At 43.7% G+C, this 17,868-nt stretch overlaps 1 protein-coding gene across 1 annotated transcript in view; it reads left to right on the top strand.

Annotated features, from left to right (window-relative positions):
• Window positions 1-17,868, top strand: part of Ush2a (usherin) — a 678,059-nt gene that overhangs the window by 463,180 nt on the left and 197,011 nt on the right. Inside the window, exons 43-45 of the mRNA XM_033762039.1 lie at window positions 1,369-1,532; window positions 14,445-14,654; window positions 15,978-16,180. Of these exons, the coding sequence (XP_033617930.1) occupies window positions 1,369-1,532; window positions 14,445-14,654; window positions 15,978-16,180 (577 nt within the window). The remainder of the gene's footprint in view (window positions 1-1,368; window positions 1,533-14,444; window positions 14,655-15,977; window positions 16,181-17,868) is intronic.

Consider the following 17,868-nt stretch of genomic DNA (forward strand, 5'->3'; position numbering starts at 1 on the left):
AGGGGGAGGGGGAGGGGGAGGAAGAAAGGAGACAGAGGAGAGAAAGGCGGAGAAGGCAGTAAACCCCTGAGAAGAGATGACAAGGGGGACGAGAAGAAGGTGAAACTTTAGCATTTCTTGAGAAGTGCGTAAATACGGAGCCCCCAGCAGTCACAAGAGCACAGCAACGCCCTGAAACACAGCTGAGGCCGAGCCCTGGGACGCTGCCTCGTCGCCCAGAGCGAGAAGCGGAGAGGCGAGCAGACGTCTACCTCAGTGACTCAGAAGCACGGCGAATCCTCCCTGGGAAGTTGGTGCTCAGAGTCCTGCTCCCGGCTCTGCCCCTTCGCACCATCATGGGTAGAGGGGGCCCCCTAAGGCAAAACTGTGCCCAGCCTTGGAGGCAGAGGAGGCTAAGGACCCCTGATCCGTGACCGGTGCCCTCTGGCTGCTGATCCGAAGCCAGTGCCTGCACAGGGCGGTCTCACATCACTCCGCGTGTTGGTGCCAGTGTCCCCATGAGCACCACCTCGTCATCGCCCGCTTTGGTCTATAAGTAACATCTTCCTGTGTGGGCAGCGTGGGACTGGACGAATGAGCCGCCACGGTGTGACGTGGGACTTGGAGAGTCCTCCTTGTGTCCCACCCCCAGGTCCTCTATTGTGCTTCTGCAAGGTAACCCTCTAACGACTCCAGAAAACGTCCTCACCGCGGCCACACACAGCTCACTGGGGTTCAGCGAGAGGACGCTGTGTGCATCGGTCACAATTACACGTTCATCGGTGGGTTCCTCCGCCTGCCAGTGGGATTGTGGGAGAGAGGCTGGGGGACAGGGAGAAGACGGTGATGAGGAGTCTGATACTGAAAATGGGTGAGGTTCCCACGAGAAGAGCAGAAAACTCTCAGGATCCAATTCAGATAGAAAGCCAGCAGGTTGCCAGGTTCATAATTGCAACTTGAATTGAGTCGTAATCCTCTCCACTTTTGAAAATGATAGGAGTGCGAAAACAGTAAACCACATTTGTTTTACATAGGGGTATTTGCTTACATTCCTAAAAAAAATATTTCCCTGACACTTTGGTTAAGGCTAGAGACTTACAAAACTAGTGATAGGTTATGTGTCAGGAGGAAAGGCAACATAATATATTTCTGGGAGGAAAAGAAACTGAGCACTTCATGGAAGGAAAGGAGAAAAACCTATATTTTTCCATACAGATATATATATTTGTTATTGTGTGTTAATGTTATAAAACATTGGGCATTTTCATGCATGCATATAAGACACTGATCACATACATTCTTTATTTTGTGAGGAAAAAGGAAATTATGTATTTTATTTTCTGTAAAGCTAAAATGTAAGTGACCTTTTTTTCTTAAAACAACCTTTAGGTTTACGACCTATGAGTACAAGCTCTTAGTGCACAACAGAGTGGGTTTCACGCCAAGCCAAGAAGCAACCGTGACAACATTAGCTGGTTTTCCAGAGAGAGGAACCAACATCACCGTGAGTGTCCTCAACCACACGGCCATCGATGTGAAATGGGCTAAACCAAGTAAGAAAGCTTTTCCTCTATTATGGTTTAGATCAAGAGTGACACTCAGAGGCGGGGCTTCCCAAGAGTGACTGGATCACGAGTTCGGAGCTAAATGTGCCTCTAGGGGGCGGGACTACTGGAGCCATGACCGGGGAGGGTGTAGAGTATCTCCCTCCCTAGCTCCTTCCTCCTCTTGCCACTTCTTGGCCACCATGAGGGGAGCAGCTCTCCTCCACTAAGCCCTCTACGATGCCCTTTCTGCCTTGGAGCCCGCTGACCATGCACCGCACTGCGAGCCTAAATAAAACTCTCCTCCTTTCAGTTGTGGGTTTCAGGTATTATGTCCCACACAGGAAAGTGACATCTGCTTTCCCTTCATGTATAAAACCCAAAGGAATTAAAAATGGAACATTAAAAACTAAAAAGCCATGGTCCCTATGCTAGTCCTTTTGAAGGCCAGCTCTCTCCTCTTTCACGCTTCCTGATCTGTTCGCCCTCCTCCTATTCCCTTTCAAATGTGGAATGTGGCCTCTGTCACGACAGAGATCTGATAGGTGGTTGTGACGGAACTGACCATGTAATAATATGATACCGGGCAGTGTGGTTCACTTTCATACATAAAGCTCAACCTCCACGTCCTGTCACTCGTCATCCATTGGCCAGAACCACCTAAGAGGATGCAGTAATGCGCAGAATCCTCTTCAGTGGTGGTTCAGGATAGAATTCTAGCCAAAATAGGTGAATGAGACCTGAACATCCACCCTGCCTCTCTATAATAAAGCTGTTTCTCATCGTGGCTTTGAATAGAACACTCTTTACTGTTGTTTGGAAGCCCTCACAAGTACGCACCTAAGCTGTTGCCACAACTTGGAAGCCACAAACTGAAATTTCAGAGCTTATACACCAGTAGGTTAGCACTTAACATCTGATCTGCTAGATTTTTCTTGGCGACTCATTATGGCAATCAGAAAAAAGAAAAACAACTGAATCTACCCTGGAAATATGGTTACAACTATTCTTATACTTATGACTTGAGATCTGAAAGTACTTGAATCCAAATTTGTTAGTATAATGCCAAACATTGAGACATATCTGATTTGTGATGGCTCACTTAAAATACTGCAGGTTATGAAAGAACAGTCAGCCCTCTGGAGCAGTCATCGGTTGTTATATATGCATAGGTAAAGTTGCACTGGTTGGGCACTAGTGACTACATCGTTGCGAGGCTTCTTTGAGTTGTGTTATAGCCTGAGGAGACAAATGCTTCTTTTAGGACCCCTGAATGTGCTTCAGATGTTATTGTTATCTGATCTAAATTATTGGTTAAAACAAATACTCGTTGTCATTCATTTTGAATTAAAACCAGTAGGTGTGTTAGTCCGTTTTCTGTCACTGTGACAATATACTTGAGATGAATCAACTTATAAGGAGGAAAGGTTGATTTTTTTCCCCTGTGGTTTCAGTCCACGGTCTGTTGGTTCTCTTGCTCTGGGGCTGTGGTGAAGCAGAAACATCGTGGTGGGAAATAGGGCAGTGGGAACCATTGGCTTCACTGCAGCCAGAAGGCAAAGAAAGACAAGAAAGGGCCAGGGTCCCCAGTCTCCTTCAGTGCACAGCTCCAGGGGCCTCATGTCCTCCCACGCGGCCCTCCTCCTAGAGGGTCCGCCATCTTCCGAAAGGTGCCGCTGGCCAGGGTGAAGCCATTAGTACATGCACCTGTAGGGGGCGCCCTCAAGCCAGACCACAGCCGCTCTGGTTCCATTGGCTATGTGGCCACCAGAGATGGGGTTTTTACAAAAAGCTAAGCCTAGGGTTTTTATAAGGCTGGAGTTTCTGATGATCTGTGGCACCTGTATGGGGAGCTCTTAAACTACTTTATTGGAAGAATGAGAGTTAATCGATCTGATGATTCCCCCTCTGCTCTGACGCACCCTGGGAAAATGGAGGTCTTTACATAGGGATGTTTAGGTCTATGTGAGGAGTCCTCACCTCTCCTTTCTCTCTGCTCTAACTCACCAACCGGCTCCTTTTAGAAGCCTGGTCACACAAGTAAGCTCAGACCCCTGCTCTGACGTTTGAATTCTGTGAAGATCCGGCTGCTGAATTTTCACCAATATAGGTCCTTTCTGTTATAATTGCATGCCTGAAGTTAGCGTGCTTATAAAACCTGACAAAGCTAATGGATCTGAAGTGGCTCGCTGAAGTTTCATTACCTTAGTAATCTGAACCTCTGACCTTCAGGATGTAGGTAATGCAATCTGCTGTTATTTCCATCCCTACCTTGAAAATTTTTCAGATAACTATTTGTGAGCACAAAGGTTAACCCTCCGAAGAGGGTCAGCTCTGCAAAAGCTGTTGTATTATCTTTTTCTTCCTTTGTGCAAGCTGCTGTCTTAAGTAAATTAACCAGTCACTCCTCTACAGAAGGGCCCCAGAGTTTCTTCAACTTCAATTGTAAATTGTTTTCTTGATTGGTACAAAAATATCACAGAGACTGCTACTCTGAACAGCATAAACCTGTAGATTGAATATACCGGTAGTCGAAATCATGGGAATAAATTATCAATTTTGGCTTATAATTGCCTTTCAAACAATCATGGACCATATTATTAAAGATAAAGAGGGGAAAGGATTAAGGGAGGGGAGGCGAATGGAGGGAAAAGAAAAGAAGCAAGATGTGTTATGTACAGGTACGAATTCCCTGTGATAAATGTTACTGTTGTGTATATCGAAAACATACCAGTAAAATAAAAAGCAAAAGCAAAAAGATGAAGCACCCCCCAAAAAGAATTTTAAAAAATCCTCTCTTCAGTACAAACCTCCAAGTAATATGGGGTGATCAAAAATCACAATCAATATTTAAATGATTTTGGCAACTTATTACAGTAAAAGCCACATTGCCAGCAACAATAGGAAACGTATGCTTGAAGGGATGAGGTATTTTGACGAGGAATAGCGGGAATGTGTCTTTTACTGTAACAAAATTTTACTTGCAACATTCACCGTATTGATTGATCATTGCCACATTCCATCATTTTAGTAGCAAAATGTAGATGATAGCAGATCATAAGGATGAGTTACTGAACATTTTAGAAGGGCCAGTTTTAAGCATCAGCACCAAATAGGTGAGGTTATGCAAAGTAAAGGCACCTCTGCATTTCTTCAAAAAACTTTTGGGCGTGGGGGTGCAGGTATTGCATCTGGGCGACGCATAGGCCGCATTTTCTTCCCCCATTCTTTATGTGAATTTTGCCGACAGCGTTTGAGAAAATAGGTTTTTGCCACCATTTCGTGATCAGCAGAGTCACATAAATTTGACAATCTGGTAGTTGACCTGAAAAATCAAATGAGCGAGTGGAACTGTGGCCACGTTGGTGGAAATAAAATACCAGCTGGCAGTGAGCAGCAGCTCCCCCTGCAGGCAGGAAGTGACCTCTCCACCCACAGTATCCTGGTCCCCATGGACGTAGTAGTTCTCCTTTATGGAACAGAGCAGCTTATTTTTCCTAAATAAAATATACTTTGGATATGTTATAAAATATATTATTATAGGAAGACACAAAAATGCCTCCCTTAGATTGTTTCTTCGGTCTTAAGGCTCCGCATCAAATCTTCCTGATTTCTCACACATTTAGCTATAGTGGTGACTAGCGTTTCACCGAGAAGGAACTGCAAAGATCCTTGCCCGCGTTCTGACCGCTCACTCCCAAGCAAAGGCCAGGAGGAGAAGGCCGGAAGTGAGTGTGGCGGACAGGCTGTTCTCTGCGAGGGGCACGCGGCCAAGGTCAGTGATAGCCAGAGAGCCCCAAAGGGGTAGTGATTGAGGAAATTAGTGACAGATCACCCAAATGTCATCAGCCTTGCAGTTTGCTGAAGCTCATCCCCACCCTTCCGGTGTTCATAACTTTCTCGTAAATCCTGGCCTGGCTCACTCTTTTTCTTCCATTTCCCCTCTTTGTCTTTTTCTGTCTTGCTCTCCACCCTCTCTTCCTTGTTCCTCTCTTCCTTCTGTCCTGGGCATTGGAAATGGACAGGTCAATGAATGACTTGACTCCTAGATTATAATATCTCAGGGAATTCGGAAAAATGTGCAAGGTGTGATGCAGATGTCACCATGAAGAGGGAATTTCAAACTCAGAAAAAGCATCTACATCACCCTGATCTAGATCCCCCCAAAACCTCACGCACAAAAAGCTGGGGCTTTGGGGAGGTGATTAGACATGGATGCGTTTGTGATGCTGGTAGGCAGAGTCCAATCTGAGGAGGTCCCTGGGGGCGTGGCCTGAAAGCGTCCATCTCCCTCCTCCTCCTCTGATCACTCTGCCTCCCACCACCATGCCACGGGCAGTTTCTCCTCTGCTGCCCTACCTTGGGGCCAATCCCTAAGCCTTTCCTCCTTAGAGTTGTGGGTGTCTGGTATTGTGTGCCAGCGATGAGGAACTCAGGCATCTCCCAGTCAGAAACTACCAGATTTTATAATGGGGAAAATTTCTGGCTTTGTCTGAGCGCCTCGTGCTCCTGCAGCGATACATGCAAATTCAAACTGTTGCCTCTTCTGGGAAGCGCCTACCATCGTGGGTCCCCATCATGTCTCTGCTTCTTCCAGTCACACTGGCTATCCAAGTGCGTAGAGTGCTTTTGCCTCCCAGTGAGCACCCACTGTAACCTGTCCTCTCCCTATGTCCCCTCCTGATGCGATCCTCTAGCCATCATCAGTTATCATCCAGTGACCCAGTTGAGGTTCTTTTCTCAATGCCGTGCTACTATGGTGTGTGTGTGTGTGTGTGTGTGCACGCGTGTGTGTGTGTGTACGCGTGTGTGCATGTGCGTGTGAGAACCAGCATAATGAATGTTCCCTTACTCCCCCCAAGAACCATAGCCTTCCTTTCTCACCAACTACTACTTTTCCTCATCCCCTAAATAAAAACTTTTCTCAAGATTCTTTCTGCATCTTCTTGTCATACTACAATTCACCTGCTATGGATTCCGTCTATTCTCAGAGTTTCAGATTTTTCTAACTAACCCCAACCAAAAGGCCATATGAAGAAAGGATTTGAAAAACAGGCTTTTAGTTTTGTACCGGGGATCAAACTCAGGTCCTTGCCCTTTCAAAGCAGGTGGCAGAACCATTGAACTAAATCCCTGGCCAAGAAACAGGCTTTTACATCAAGAAGACTGAGACTGAAATCCTAGACCCAATCTTTTCTAGCACTGTAACCTACAGCAAATCATATCAACTCACCGTCAGCTTCCTGATCTGAAATGTGAGACTAATAGTAACAGCCCTAAAATGTTGTAGCCAGGATTAAGTGAAATCGTCTGTGCTTAGCACTTGATAATCATTTAGTATTGGTGGAAGGCTCTTTCTGGAATGTGCAGGATGTGTTCTCTATCAAACATGTTGGGAAACCATGCCTGATAAAATTCTCAGGCATAATTCTGTAAGGCATTCAGATAGCAGCATTGCTACAGTGGCGATACGTAATTAACTTTATAATTATTTCACTAAACAGAACAACTTAGCAAATCTAGTTGCCATGGTGGAAAGTACTAGTCATGGTGTGGTGTCCATCCTTCCCCTTCCTTTGAGTGATGTTCTTGGCCCTAATCTAGCAAGTACATTTAACAGCCTTGCTAGTGATTAGTTATGACCACGAGAAATGCCGATTGAGTTTGTTTGCACCAAGGAATGTGAAAGGGAATGTATGCTTTTTTGGGCCCTGGCCTACAGCATTGAGTACGTCCCTCTTCTCTCTCTTGTCCTGTTCTGTTGACTGGCATGTGGATGCGGGTATGTTCGTAGTCTCCACTACACAGGTGTGGCCAACACCCTCAGGGATCCAAAGCCACAGCTGAGGTAGAACCTGAACTCTCAAGTGACCACATGGGCACAATCTATTTCACTCGCATCAAGGCCATAGTGTGAGATATATGTGAATGCTGGTTTCACTTAAGTCATTGTATTTTGGGGACTCTTGGTTACAGCAGCTTAGCTAACTAACATGGTCCCTGTTTGCCCATTGCAGTTTACTTTAGGAGTGGAAATTAGTGATACTATTTTTATAGCCACATACAGAGTGATGAATAATTAACACATTTAATATACTATCTCCTTTAAATACAGTTTTCTCTGGCAGGATGCTGATAGGAGGGGAAATACAAGGAACCCAAGGTAGCTGGGGAGTTTCCAAAGAGCAGCCGTTTTCTACCAAAGGGTGCACAAACTAGAGAGGAGACAGGAGGTATCTTGTTGGGAAAACTAGGGAGGCTGGCTTGGATTGTTGCCCAGGAGGAAAATCTTCCCACTTCCTGACAGGAGCAGTGTTACCTTCAGGCAGAGTAAAGCCTCTTCTCTAGAAATAGTTCTGATTATTAGCTCAAATTTTCTGAAAACTACTGAGTGGATGGCACGTATCTGTGCACTAGAGAATGTGGGAAATCAGACTCTAATTTGGCAAATCCTTGCCCAAGAGCAACACATTCTATCATGAAATGAGCTTAATAAAGACCATCTAGGATTTTACAGCTGAGCAGAGTTACCTTCCAATAAGCCTGTTAATGAGAGATGACTGAGGAATTCAGCCCTTATGAATAAATTAGAAGGACCTATTGAATGGAATGGTTTCCTATAATTGATCTAGATCGGGACAAGAGATTCTTTTGTAAAGAGCCAGGCAGTAAATACTTCCCTCTTGATCCATACAGTCTGACAGAACTACTCAATGCTGTCATTGTAGCAAGTGCAGAGTGGCAGATGATCTCTCATTAGGCAAGTGTGCCTGTTCCAGCCCAACTCTCACGGACACTGAGGCTTGATTTTCATACAGTTTTTATATGTTACAAATTATACTTTTCCTTTGGCTTCTCCCCCCACAACCACTTAAAAATGCAAACCATTCTCAGCTCACGGGTTGAATAAAAACAGTTGGCCAACCACATTTGTCCTCCAAGCCAGACCTGGCTTATGAACTATACTTTGGTGAGCCCTAATCAAGATGCAAAACAACTAGAGGATGTAATTGACATCGGTGATCATCTCTAAAAATAACCCAAGAACATGTAAGGAGCATAATCTAATTTTGTGCAGGAGCACTTCCAACTAGCCCTTCTCTGATGGACTAAATGTTTGCGTCCCTCTACCCTTCATATGCTGAATCAATGACTCTTCTTGTAGCCACATTTGGACATGGGACCAGTAGGCAAGTAATTTAGGTTTAACTAGATTAGTGTCTTTATAAGAATCACTCCCTCCACACAAGAAGAGGCCACGTGAGAACTCGGCAAGATGGCAGGCCGGATATGCTACAGTCAAAGTCCCACCTGGCCAGATAAATGTATGAGGTCCACAACATATGGGTTACATGTAAGAAGGTCAGAATATCTGAAAAATGTTTGCCAGCATATGTATGTTTAAAATAATCAACAAGAAATCCCCATTCCTACTTATTGCTTCTAATACAAGCTAGTATTCTTAACTCACTTCCTAGTTATATAATTGTGCCTTACCTATTCAGCTTTTAACTTCAAAGTTACCACAACACATTTAACACTCAAGAAATCTTAAGTGAGGTTTAATAGCCTCCATCCCAAAATTCTTCACTTGTTTTCTATCTTATTTTGTGAGATTCATGCAGAAAACCAAAAACTTGAGAGGTACAACCCATTGCTCTTCTGTATTCTTTTCTAGTCTTCTTGGTCATTTAAGGAGCTAAGATCCTTCCACCTAACGGATCCGCCATACCATAGGGTTTTGGGTCCTCATCTAGATGGGAAAAATAGAGACATCAGAGATGGCCAGTTGCTTTCTAACATCTCAGCCCAAACCAGGATGAGACGGGGGCTCTTGATTACAGCAACTTAGCTAACTACTACAGTCCCTGTTTTTCCAGACCAATGATCCCGTGATCTCAACCAGCCCCAAGGTGTTCAGATAAACTATTCATAGGCATTTTAAAATTTAAATGTTTTTATGTTATTTGTGATTAGTGATACCTTCCTATTTTTTCATAGCATTCTATTTTATGTGAAGTAAAAATTTAGCCTAGTACTACCTTTCCTTTCACCTGTCGTTTTCAATGTTTGGTTTGTAAATTATTGTAGTAGTTATATAACATTTAACATGTTTTTTTTTTCTTTTCTTAAAATGGCCTCAATATTTAACATTACTTCCTAAACTTTCCCAACCTTGAGTTCTGGATCTTGCTTTATCTTTCTGTGGCCCAGAGAATATTCTTGTCTCGTTTTATTATGAAAGTTAAAACATCATTTATTTTCTCAATTTTTGCCTATATTAGCACATTCTCTTAATCTCACTCTGTGTAGAAAGTCTTTGTGGTTTTTGCACGTAAGCAATAATCTTCATGTGCATGATCTTGAATCTACACATTTTCTCTTAAAACTTCTTGAAATTGTTCCACTGTTGGCACCATTTTATGTTCTATATGAGAAGTCTGAAGTTTGTCTGAGCTTTTTCTCCTTTGCCGACCATCTTTAATTTTTAACTTAGCCTCGAAATGTTGTGGAATTCTATGACATGTCTATTATTTGTACGTATTATTATTTTGGACGAAACTGTAGTACTCAATTCAACTTACGAGTCTAAGTGAGGTTTAATAGGATATTTTACACCCATGGTTATTTATTACATTTTTTTTTTAGGTTTTCTGTCTTCCCTATTTATAATTTTTACTTCTGTTGATTTGTTTTGCTTTTCAACATAGTTTTAATTTTGCCCTTGCTTTTTTTTTTTTAGTGCTGATAATTAAACCCATACAATAAGCTGCTGCCCAAACCCCTCTCTTCCTCTTCTCCCCCACCCCCATAGGTTCTTACTAAGTTGCTATTTCTGGGCTGGGCCTTGCAGTTGCCTCAGCCTCCCAGGATGTCAGGAATACAAGTGTGCAGCGTCATGCCCAGTTGCCTTCCTTTCTTATTAAGGCGTATTCTCTCCCATCCCCATATCCCTCTTCGTGTCTGTGTTTGTATTCTAGAGGCTTCTTTTGCACAAACATGCGGCTTTCCTTATTTTGGGGAACACCATGCTAATGGATTATAAAACCTTCATCCTCTTCTCGTAGAAAGACTGGCATACAGAAAACTAAACTCTGCTTCTAAAGGTTTACAACCGAATTGCCCTTATCTTGCAATGAAGAGGCCGTGTGATGTCTTCTTTATAGGAAGAGAACTGCATTCAGGCCCAGGTTTTCTCAGGAGAGAGGGAAGGTGAAATTCACCTCCTCATCCTAGCTGCTTCACTTTTAATAGCCTCCCTCACTCAGAGGCAAATTCAAGGTCAGCAGCCTTTAATACCAATATCATGCTGGTCTATGGAACTGCAGCTGCATGTTCTGCTCTTTAGCGAGCTGCTGGTGAGGAGGAGCCTGATGAGGATTTGCGATTTTCCTTGTCCCTGGGACTAGATACCCAAAACCTGAAACTTAAAGGAAGAGAGGTTTGTTTAGACACAGGTCTGTAGAGGTCTAAGTCCCTAGTCAGGGGGCTCCAAGGCAGGAGATTGAGTTCTGGATCTTGCTTTATCTTTCTGTGGCCCAGAGAATGTTCTTGTCTCATTTTATTATGAAAGTTAAAACATCATTTATTTTCTCAATTTTTGCCTATATTAGCACATTCTCTTAATCTCACTCTGTGTAGAAAGTCTTTGTGGTTTTTGCACGTAAGCAATAATCTTCATGTGCATGATCTTGAATCTACACATTTTCTCTTAAAACTTCTTGAAATTGTTCCACTGTTGGCACCATTTTATGTTCTATATGAGAAGTCTGAAGTTTGTCTGAGCTTTTTCTCCTTTGCCGACCATCTTTAATTTTTAACTTAGCCTCGAAATGTTGTGGAATTCTATGACATGTCTATTATTTGTACGTATTATTATTTTGGACGAAACTGTAGTACTCAATTCAACTTACGAGTCTAAGTGAGGTTTAATAGGATATTTTACACCCATGGTTATTTATTACATTTTTTTTTTAGGTTTTCTGTCTTCCCTATTTATAATTTTTACTTCTGTTGATTTGTTTTGCTTTTCAACATAGTTTTAATTTTGCCCTTGCTTTTTTTTTTTTAGTGCTGATAATTAAACCCATACAATAAGCTGCTGCCCAAACCCCTCTCTTCCTCTTCTCCCCCACCCCCATAGGTTCTTACTAAGTTGCTATTTCTGGGCTGGGCCTTGCAGTTGCCTCAGCCTCCCAGGATGTCAGGAATACAAGTGTGCAGCGTCATGCCCAGTTGCCTTCCTTTCTTATTAAGGCGTATTCTCTCCCATCCCCATATCCCTCTTCGTGTCTGTGTTTGTATTCTAGAGGCTTCTTTTGCACAAACATGCGGCTTTCCTTATTTTGGGGAACACCATGCTAATGGATTATAAAACCTTCATCCTCTTCTCGTAGAAAGACTGGCATACAGAAAACTAAACTCTGCTTCTAAAGGTTTACAACCGAATTGCCCTTATCTTGCAATGAAGAGGCCGTGTGATGTCTTCTTTATAGGAAGAGAACTGCATTCAGGCCCAGGTTTTCTCAGGAGAGAGGGAAGGTGAAATTCACCTCCTCATCCTAGCTGCTTCACTTTTAATAGCCTCCCTCACTCAGAGGCAAATTCAAGGTCAGCAGCCTTTAATACCAATATCATGCTGGTCTATGGAACTGCAGCTGCATGTTCTGCTCTTTAGCGAGCTGCTGGTGAGGAGGAGCCTGATGAGGATTTGCGATTTTCCTTGTCCCTGGGACTAGATACCCAAAACCTGAAACTTAAAGGAAGAGAGGTTTGTTTAGACACAGGTCTGTAGAGGTCTAAGTCCCTAGTCAGGGGGCTCCAAGGCAGGAGTGCATGGCACAGATTCAGGTGGACCAGAAGCAGAGAGAGAAGGGAGGAGCTGGGAGGGAGATGGACCCTTCCAGGCCCGGCCACAGGGACCGCTGCTCCCAAGCGAGCCCACCTCCTAGCGTCAGTCAGCTCCAAGCACCCAGGATCCATCACCTTCCAAGAATCCACCTAGGATTGTGGGAGGCTTTCGGGGGACACCTGCATTCACACCATAGCAAGCACTGAAGCAGACGTTGGCAAAGGCGGGGCAGGCAGAAATCCAGCACCTGTCGTCCTAAGCCGTCGCCTCTTTCCACTTCCACGAGCCCCTAGAATATGCACTACGCTGCCGTCAACAGTAGAGCAAAACCATATCCTGTCCTCACATCTTGGAGACTATGAGCTCTGCTCTGTTTCAGAAGGTGGACACGGTGCGGGGAGAAGAGTGGCATGCAGTGGGATCTCCTCCAGACACTGACCTGTGATCTATGCCGTCTTGAACCAGTGGTTCCAGTCCAAATATATTGAATGTTGTCTACCCAAGTGTAGAGATCAGAACTTGATACAAAGAATACTAGGCACATTTCCTGGTCTGAGTAAAATCCATTTCTATTTGTAAATAGTTTTAAGGTCCTTATTAATATCATCTTAAGGGCTTGGCTTCCTACTCAGTCTGCTCACTTAAGATAAAATGTAACATGCACTTCAATCCAGTATACGTTCCATTAAGCCATTGCAGCCACAAATTAATGAGTAATAATACTGTCAGCCATGAAAAGAATACTTCTAATGAAAGAAATGAACTTTTGCACTCCTAACACAGGTGGCTTTGCTGTACTTGACTGATAGGAGCATGCAGGAAAGCGGTGAAGTCTATGGATAGGCATGCCTGCCCATGAATAGTAATGACCTCATTATTAAACTTGTTTACATTTTGTGGCATCAGAGAAAAGAAACCTCTGGATTCCCAGAGTTTTCCGAATTAATTGCTCAGGGTCTCCTGATATAAACTCCGCTAACTGCGATGGCTTCACCACGCTTTTTAGAAATATCCCCGAAGGTAAAGTGAAAGCGGTGGTGTGCTTAGGAAAAACATCGACACAAAATAAAAATCCTACCATTCATCTTTACGTCAGACTCCCAAGATCTTAATGAAAAGGGGTCCTTAAAAGAAATACGTGTCCTCGCGAAGCTGTGTCACTTTCCAAGCCCTGTATGGCAATCCGACACGTTGCAGAAATCGCACGTCAGTAATCCTACGGAGAAATGCCACTTTCTCCTCCTAGTTCTTAGAGGAAGGGGCTGTGCGGGTTGGATGCATAATGTGCTGTGCACTTTCAGGAAGCTACGGGTCAGCCCTCCACGCTCACAGCAACACAAGCCAAGGTCATAGCTCCTGTTTCAGGCCTGACAAATAAAATCGACACAAGGAAGAGCATACTACTCCCTATCTGGGGAAGCATGACTATTCTCACGTCCTCTTAACAGAATCATTGGAGGCAGATAACGAAAAGCAGATCTCAGGGCAAGAAATGGAGAAACTGGGTGGGAAAGAAGGGAAAGACACTTTAGGCTGGTTTTTGAAAGGACAAGGAGGGGACAATGATGAGTTACATTTGCAAGACAGGTAAGAGCTTGCCAGTGTCATAGGAACACAGGGACCCAGGTGAAAGGGGTGACAGCTGTGATTATAAACTTAATTCTCCTACCAGACTCTACTGAGACAGAACTTCGGGAAGGCAGACTGCACGGCCCCACTGCATTGGCAGAGCGCATACAAGGGTGCTAGATGAGCATCCTTCCGGGTCCCTTTAACAGCTTTTGTTAGCTTAATAATTAAAATATTTAAAGGAAATTGAAGAGTTTATATGCCATGTGTGACTCTACGCAATTCACTGTGGGATAAGGAAAATAATAAAATTTGTTGAAACATCTAATACCACTAGCACCACCACAAAGAAATTTCCAAATCTTTTGTAAAGGAAAGTTTCTAAGTTTTCTTTTCTCCCATTCTGGAAACAGCCAGTGATAGAATTTATTGTGTCTTTTCCCCCCCGAGACCCTTCCTGATCAGCCATGACCACATTGTTCTGCACTTACTGTTAACAGCTTTTCAAGACCTGCAAGGAGATGTTGAATATTATACACTTTTCTGGAGTTCTTCTACCTCGAATGAATCTCTGAGAATCCTCCCAGGTACAACCTCTTATGTCATTGGCCACTTGAATCCAAACACAGAGTACTGGATTTTTATTTCTGTCTTCAATGGAGTCCACAGTATCAACAGTACAGTCTTGCAAGCAACCACCCACGATGGGGGTAAGTCCAGACTCTGAGGGATGCGGGGCTTGGATGTGAATCAAATTGAACGATCCTGCCCAGGCTTGATATCAGTCAACCCTCCATTATAAAGTTGCTGGTGTCAGAGGGAAGAGGGCCGGGGTGCAAATGCTTAAGTGCCTACTGTCATCAAGTGGCAGATCAATAAGCAGCCACAGTGAAACTGCAGCACAGGGCCCAAAGGATGGGACAGTAACCCAGTTTGCACCTGTTCTTTTCAGTGTGGGATCTGCATTTACATCAATAAGCAGTGACATCTAGAAACACTCTTTTCAGGATTTGTTCTCAGAAACAGTTCGCTTTTTAGAACAACAGCCAGGCACAGGGAAGTCCTAGGTGAGTCACCAAGAACGATAGGTGGATGCTCAGCCACTGAATTGCCTGTGAGTCATTTCTAGGCCAGTTAGCAAGGGGGAGGAAGGAAGGAAAGGAACTTGTGAATCTCAAATGTATTTGGAATGGGCTTTCTAATCCTTTCGGCTTTATAAAGTCTCATTATAAACATTATAATATCATTACCTCCTGAGCAAGTGTTCCGGGTCATTAGTGGAGCTCTTTAAGTAGGAACCCCATTTCCCTCTCTGGTGCCAAAAGTCAGCACCTTTTGTTTATAAAATAGGATGAATCGCAAGGACAATTTTTCAACTAGTTAAGATGGGTTCTTATGATAAAAATAGGTCTTTGCATAGTTATTTCTGACATGCTTGAATAATTGTGTAATTTAACGCTAAGCAAGATTTTTTCTAATGTTAGATTTCATCATTACCTATGGTAATCAACATTCCAAATCATTTACATAATGACAATATTGCATTATCACTTCACATTGCTTGAGTTACAAGCTAGTAACATCAAATGATTTTTCACGTTCCACCAGCCTCAGTATATTTGAGTTCTATTTTTTGCTTAAGGAGCAAATTTTCTTTTTTCCCCTCCCTACCCCCACTCACCCCAGCCCCACCCTAGGAGGTATGGAGTGAAGGGATGTAAAACTGACAAATAATAGATAAGTGTGAGGGGTGTAGATGGGTGAATAATTTATCATTGTATCCCACTGGTCACATAGTATTGAAGATTAGCACTATGCTGGTGGCGTAAAGCATTTTACTAGCAATTCTTATGGTTTCTAACTGAGAGTATAATAAGCCAATTTGCAGAGGACTGCAGACTGTGATGACTTCATCAGAGGCAAGCAGATAAGCAAGGACCCTTTGCGAAACCTAAATACTAATCTGCATTTAGTTTAACAAGGGCTCTTTCAGAGACAGCTGGAGTGCATGCCTCTTCCTCCTTTCATTGCAGAGCCTCGGGGTATGCAGCCGCCAGAGGTTGTCATCATCAACCGCACAGCTGCACGCGTCATCTGGTCAACCCCCTCAGACCCAAATGTCGTGGTCACAGAGTACTCTGTCTATGTAAATGATAAACTCTACAAGACTGGAATGGATGTGCCCGGGTCACTCATTCTGAGAGACCTGTCTCCCTTCACCATCTATGACATTCAGGTTAGAGCCTTATTTTTGTTGATGCCTGTGCTTATGGGTGTGTGAAATAAAACGTGAGGAACTGTGTCTCTACGTGGATACTCACCGTCTTGGTTACAGACTGTTTATTTGGTGGGAAAGGGGAGAGAGAAGAGGCAAATTGATCCAAATTAAATCTGTTTGCTGTGGGCAAACACGCACGTCTCTGGAGAGAGGATCATGATGAGATGGGAGAGGATGGAGATGGAATTCTCACTGACAAAACAGAGCTCATCACATCCTCTCAATATCGCCAGTTTGCCTTTGCCCCTGATCTTTTGTTGATCTCAAAATCACAGCCAACCTGTGCATGCGGAGATGTTCTTGCCGTCCCCGTTCATGATGCACAGCGGTGACAGTTTCCTCTATGTCAGTTCTCACTGTGAGGAGGCCCGAGGTGAGGTGACGCAAAGCATGCTGTCCACCTCCGGCCCTCTCGATGTTGGTGCGGCAGAGAAGCACAGAGGAGAGCGCAGCAAACTAATGAATGACACTGAAGGGTTTTATCTGCGGTTGAAAGAAAGGTATCCGTTCAACAACTGTTCCGTGACGCTGCCTACTTGAGAGTCCTTGCAGTTACACATTTTTGTCCTTGGAACCCTTGAGGACCTCAGGGAGCTCGGACATCATTGGTCCGGTAGATGCATTTGTATGATGAAACCTAACATACCATTTTAGAAGTGCGCTGACTGCCGGGTTCCGACCCCTCTTCAGAATCTATTAACTTCAAAAGCCGAAAAAACAGAGGAAATACTAAAGTATGTAAGACACAGAGCTGTATCCTCAAGGAACTGGAAATTTTGGTAAAAAATGCCAAGATACAAGTGATTATAAGGTCAAATGTGCAAATAAGTAAACACAATGTTAAAAGCTCAAAGTTTATAGAGAAGCCGTGCACATTCGAGACTTTTTAAATAATCTGCAATCCTGAAATTTGTGTGCTTTGTCCATGATTTTCAGAAGATTTTAAGTGGAGAAATTTTATTTGACCACAGAAAGCTTTTGCTGGTTTTAGCCACCAAGTAGGGCCCCTCTTTCCTCCTCCCATCTCCGCTTTCCCGCACATCTAAGGGTGAGACACAATCATCGGGCTAGATCCTGTGCTGTGCCCAACCCTACAGTGACTTCCGGAGGAAGCCCAACAAAAAAAGTTTTGACAGAAAGAGAAAGGTGTTCAGTGCTCTAGGAAGCTGAGGAGTACGGATTCCAAATTTGAGCTCAGCCTGGGAGACTCAGAGGCTTAGCAAGACCCTGTCTCAAACTAAAAAATAAAAATAGGGCTGAGGATTTAGCTCAGTACAAAGGCCCTGGGTTCAACCTCAGTCCTGAAAAAATAAGAAACAGGGAAAGAGAGAAAAAAGAAAAGGAAGGAAGAGAGAGAGAGAGAGAGAGAGAGAGAGAGACAGAGACAGAGAGAGAGAGACAGAGAGAGAAAGAAAGGAGGGAGGAAGGAAGGAAGAAAAAAGAAAACGAGGAAGGAAGAAAGGAGAAAGACATTTCAGGGGACCCCATGGTTTCCATTAAGTTATCGGGGCATGGGTGTGGGGGTGATGTTGATGCTCATGATTCTTAGAGTGCATCCATGTGCACAGTTAGATCATGTAGGAGTCAAAGTGTAAAATGAAGATCATACCCCAAATAATTAGAAATCTAGTTTTTTGAGCAAGGAT

This window comes from Fukomys damarensis, unplaced genomic scaffold (genome assembly GCF_012274545.1).
Source record: "Fukomys damarensis isolate Sample0158 unplaced genomic scaffold, DMR_v1.0_HiC HiC_scaffold_11, whole genome shotgun sequence".
Lineage (NCBI taxonomy): Eukaryota > Metazoa > Chordata > Mammalia > Rodentia > Bathyergidae > Fukomys > Fukomys damarensis.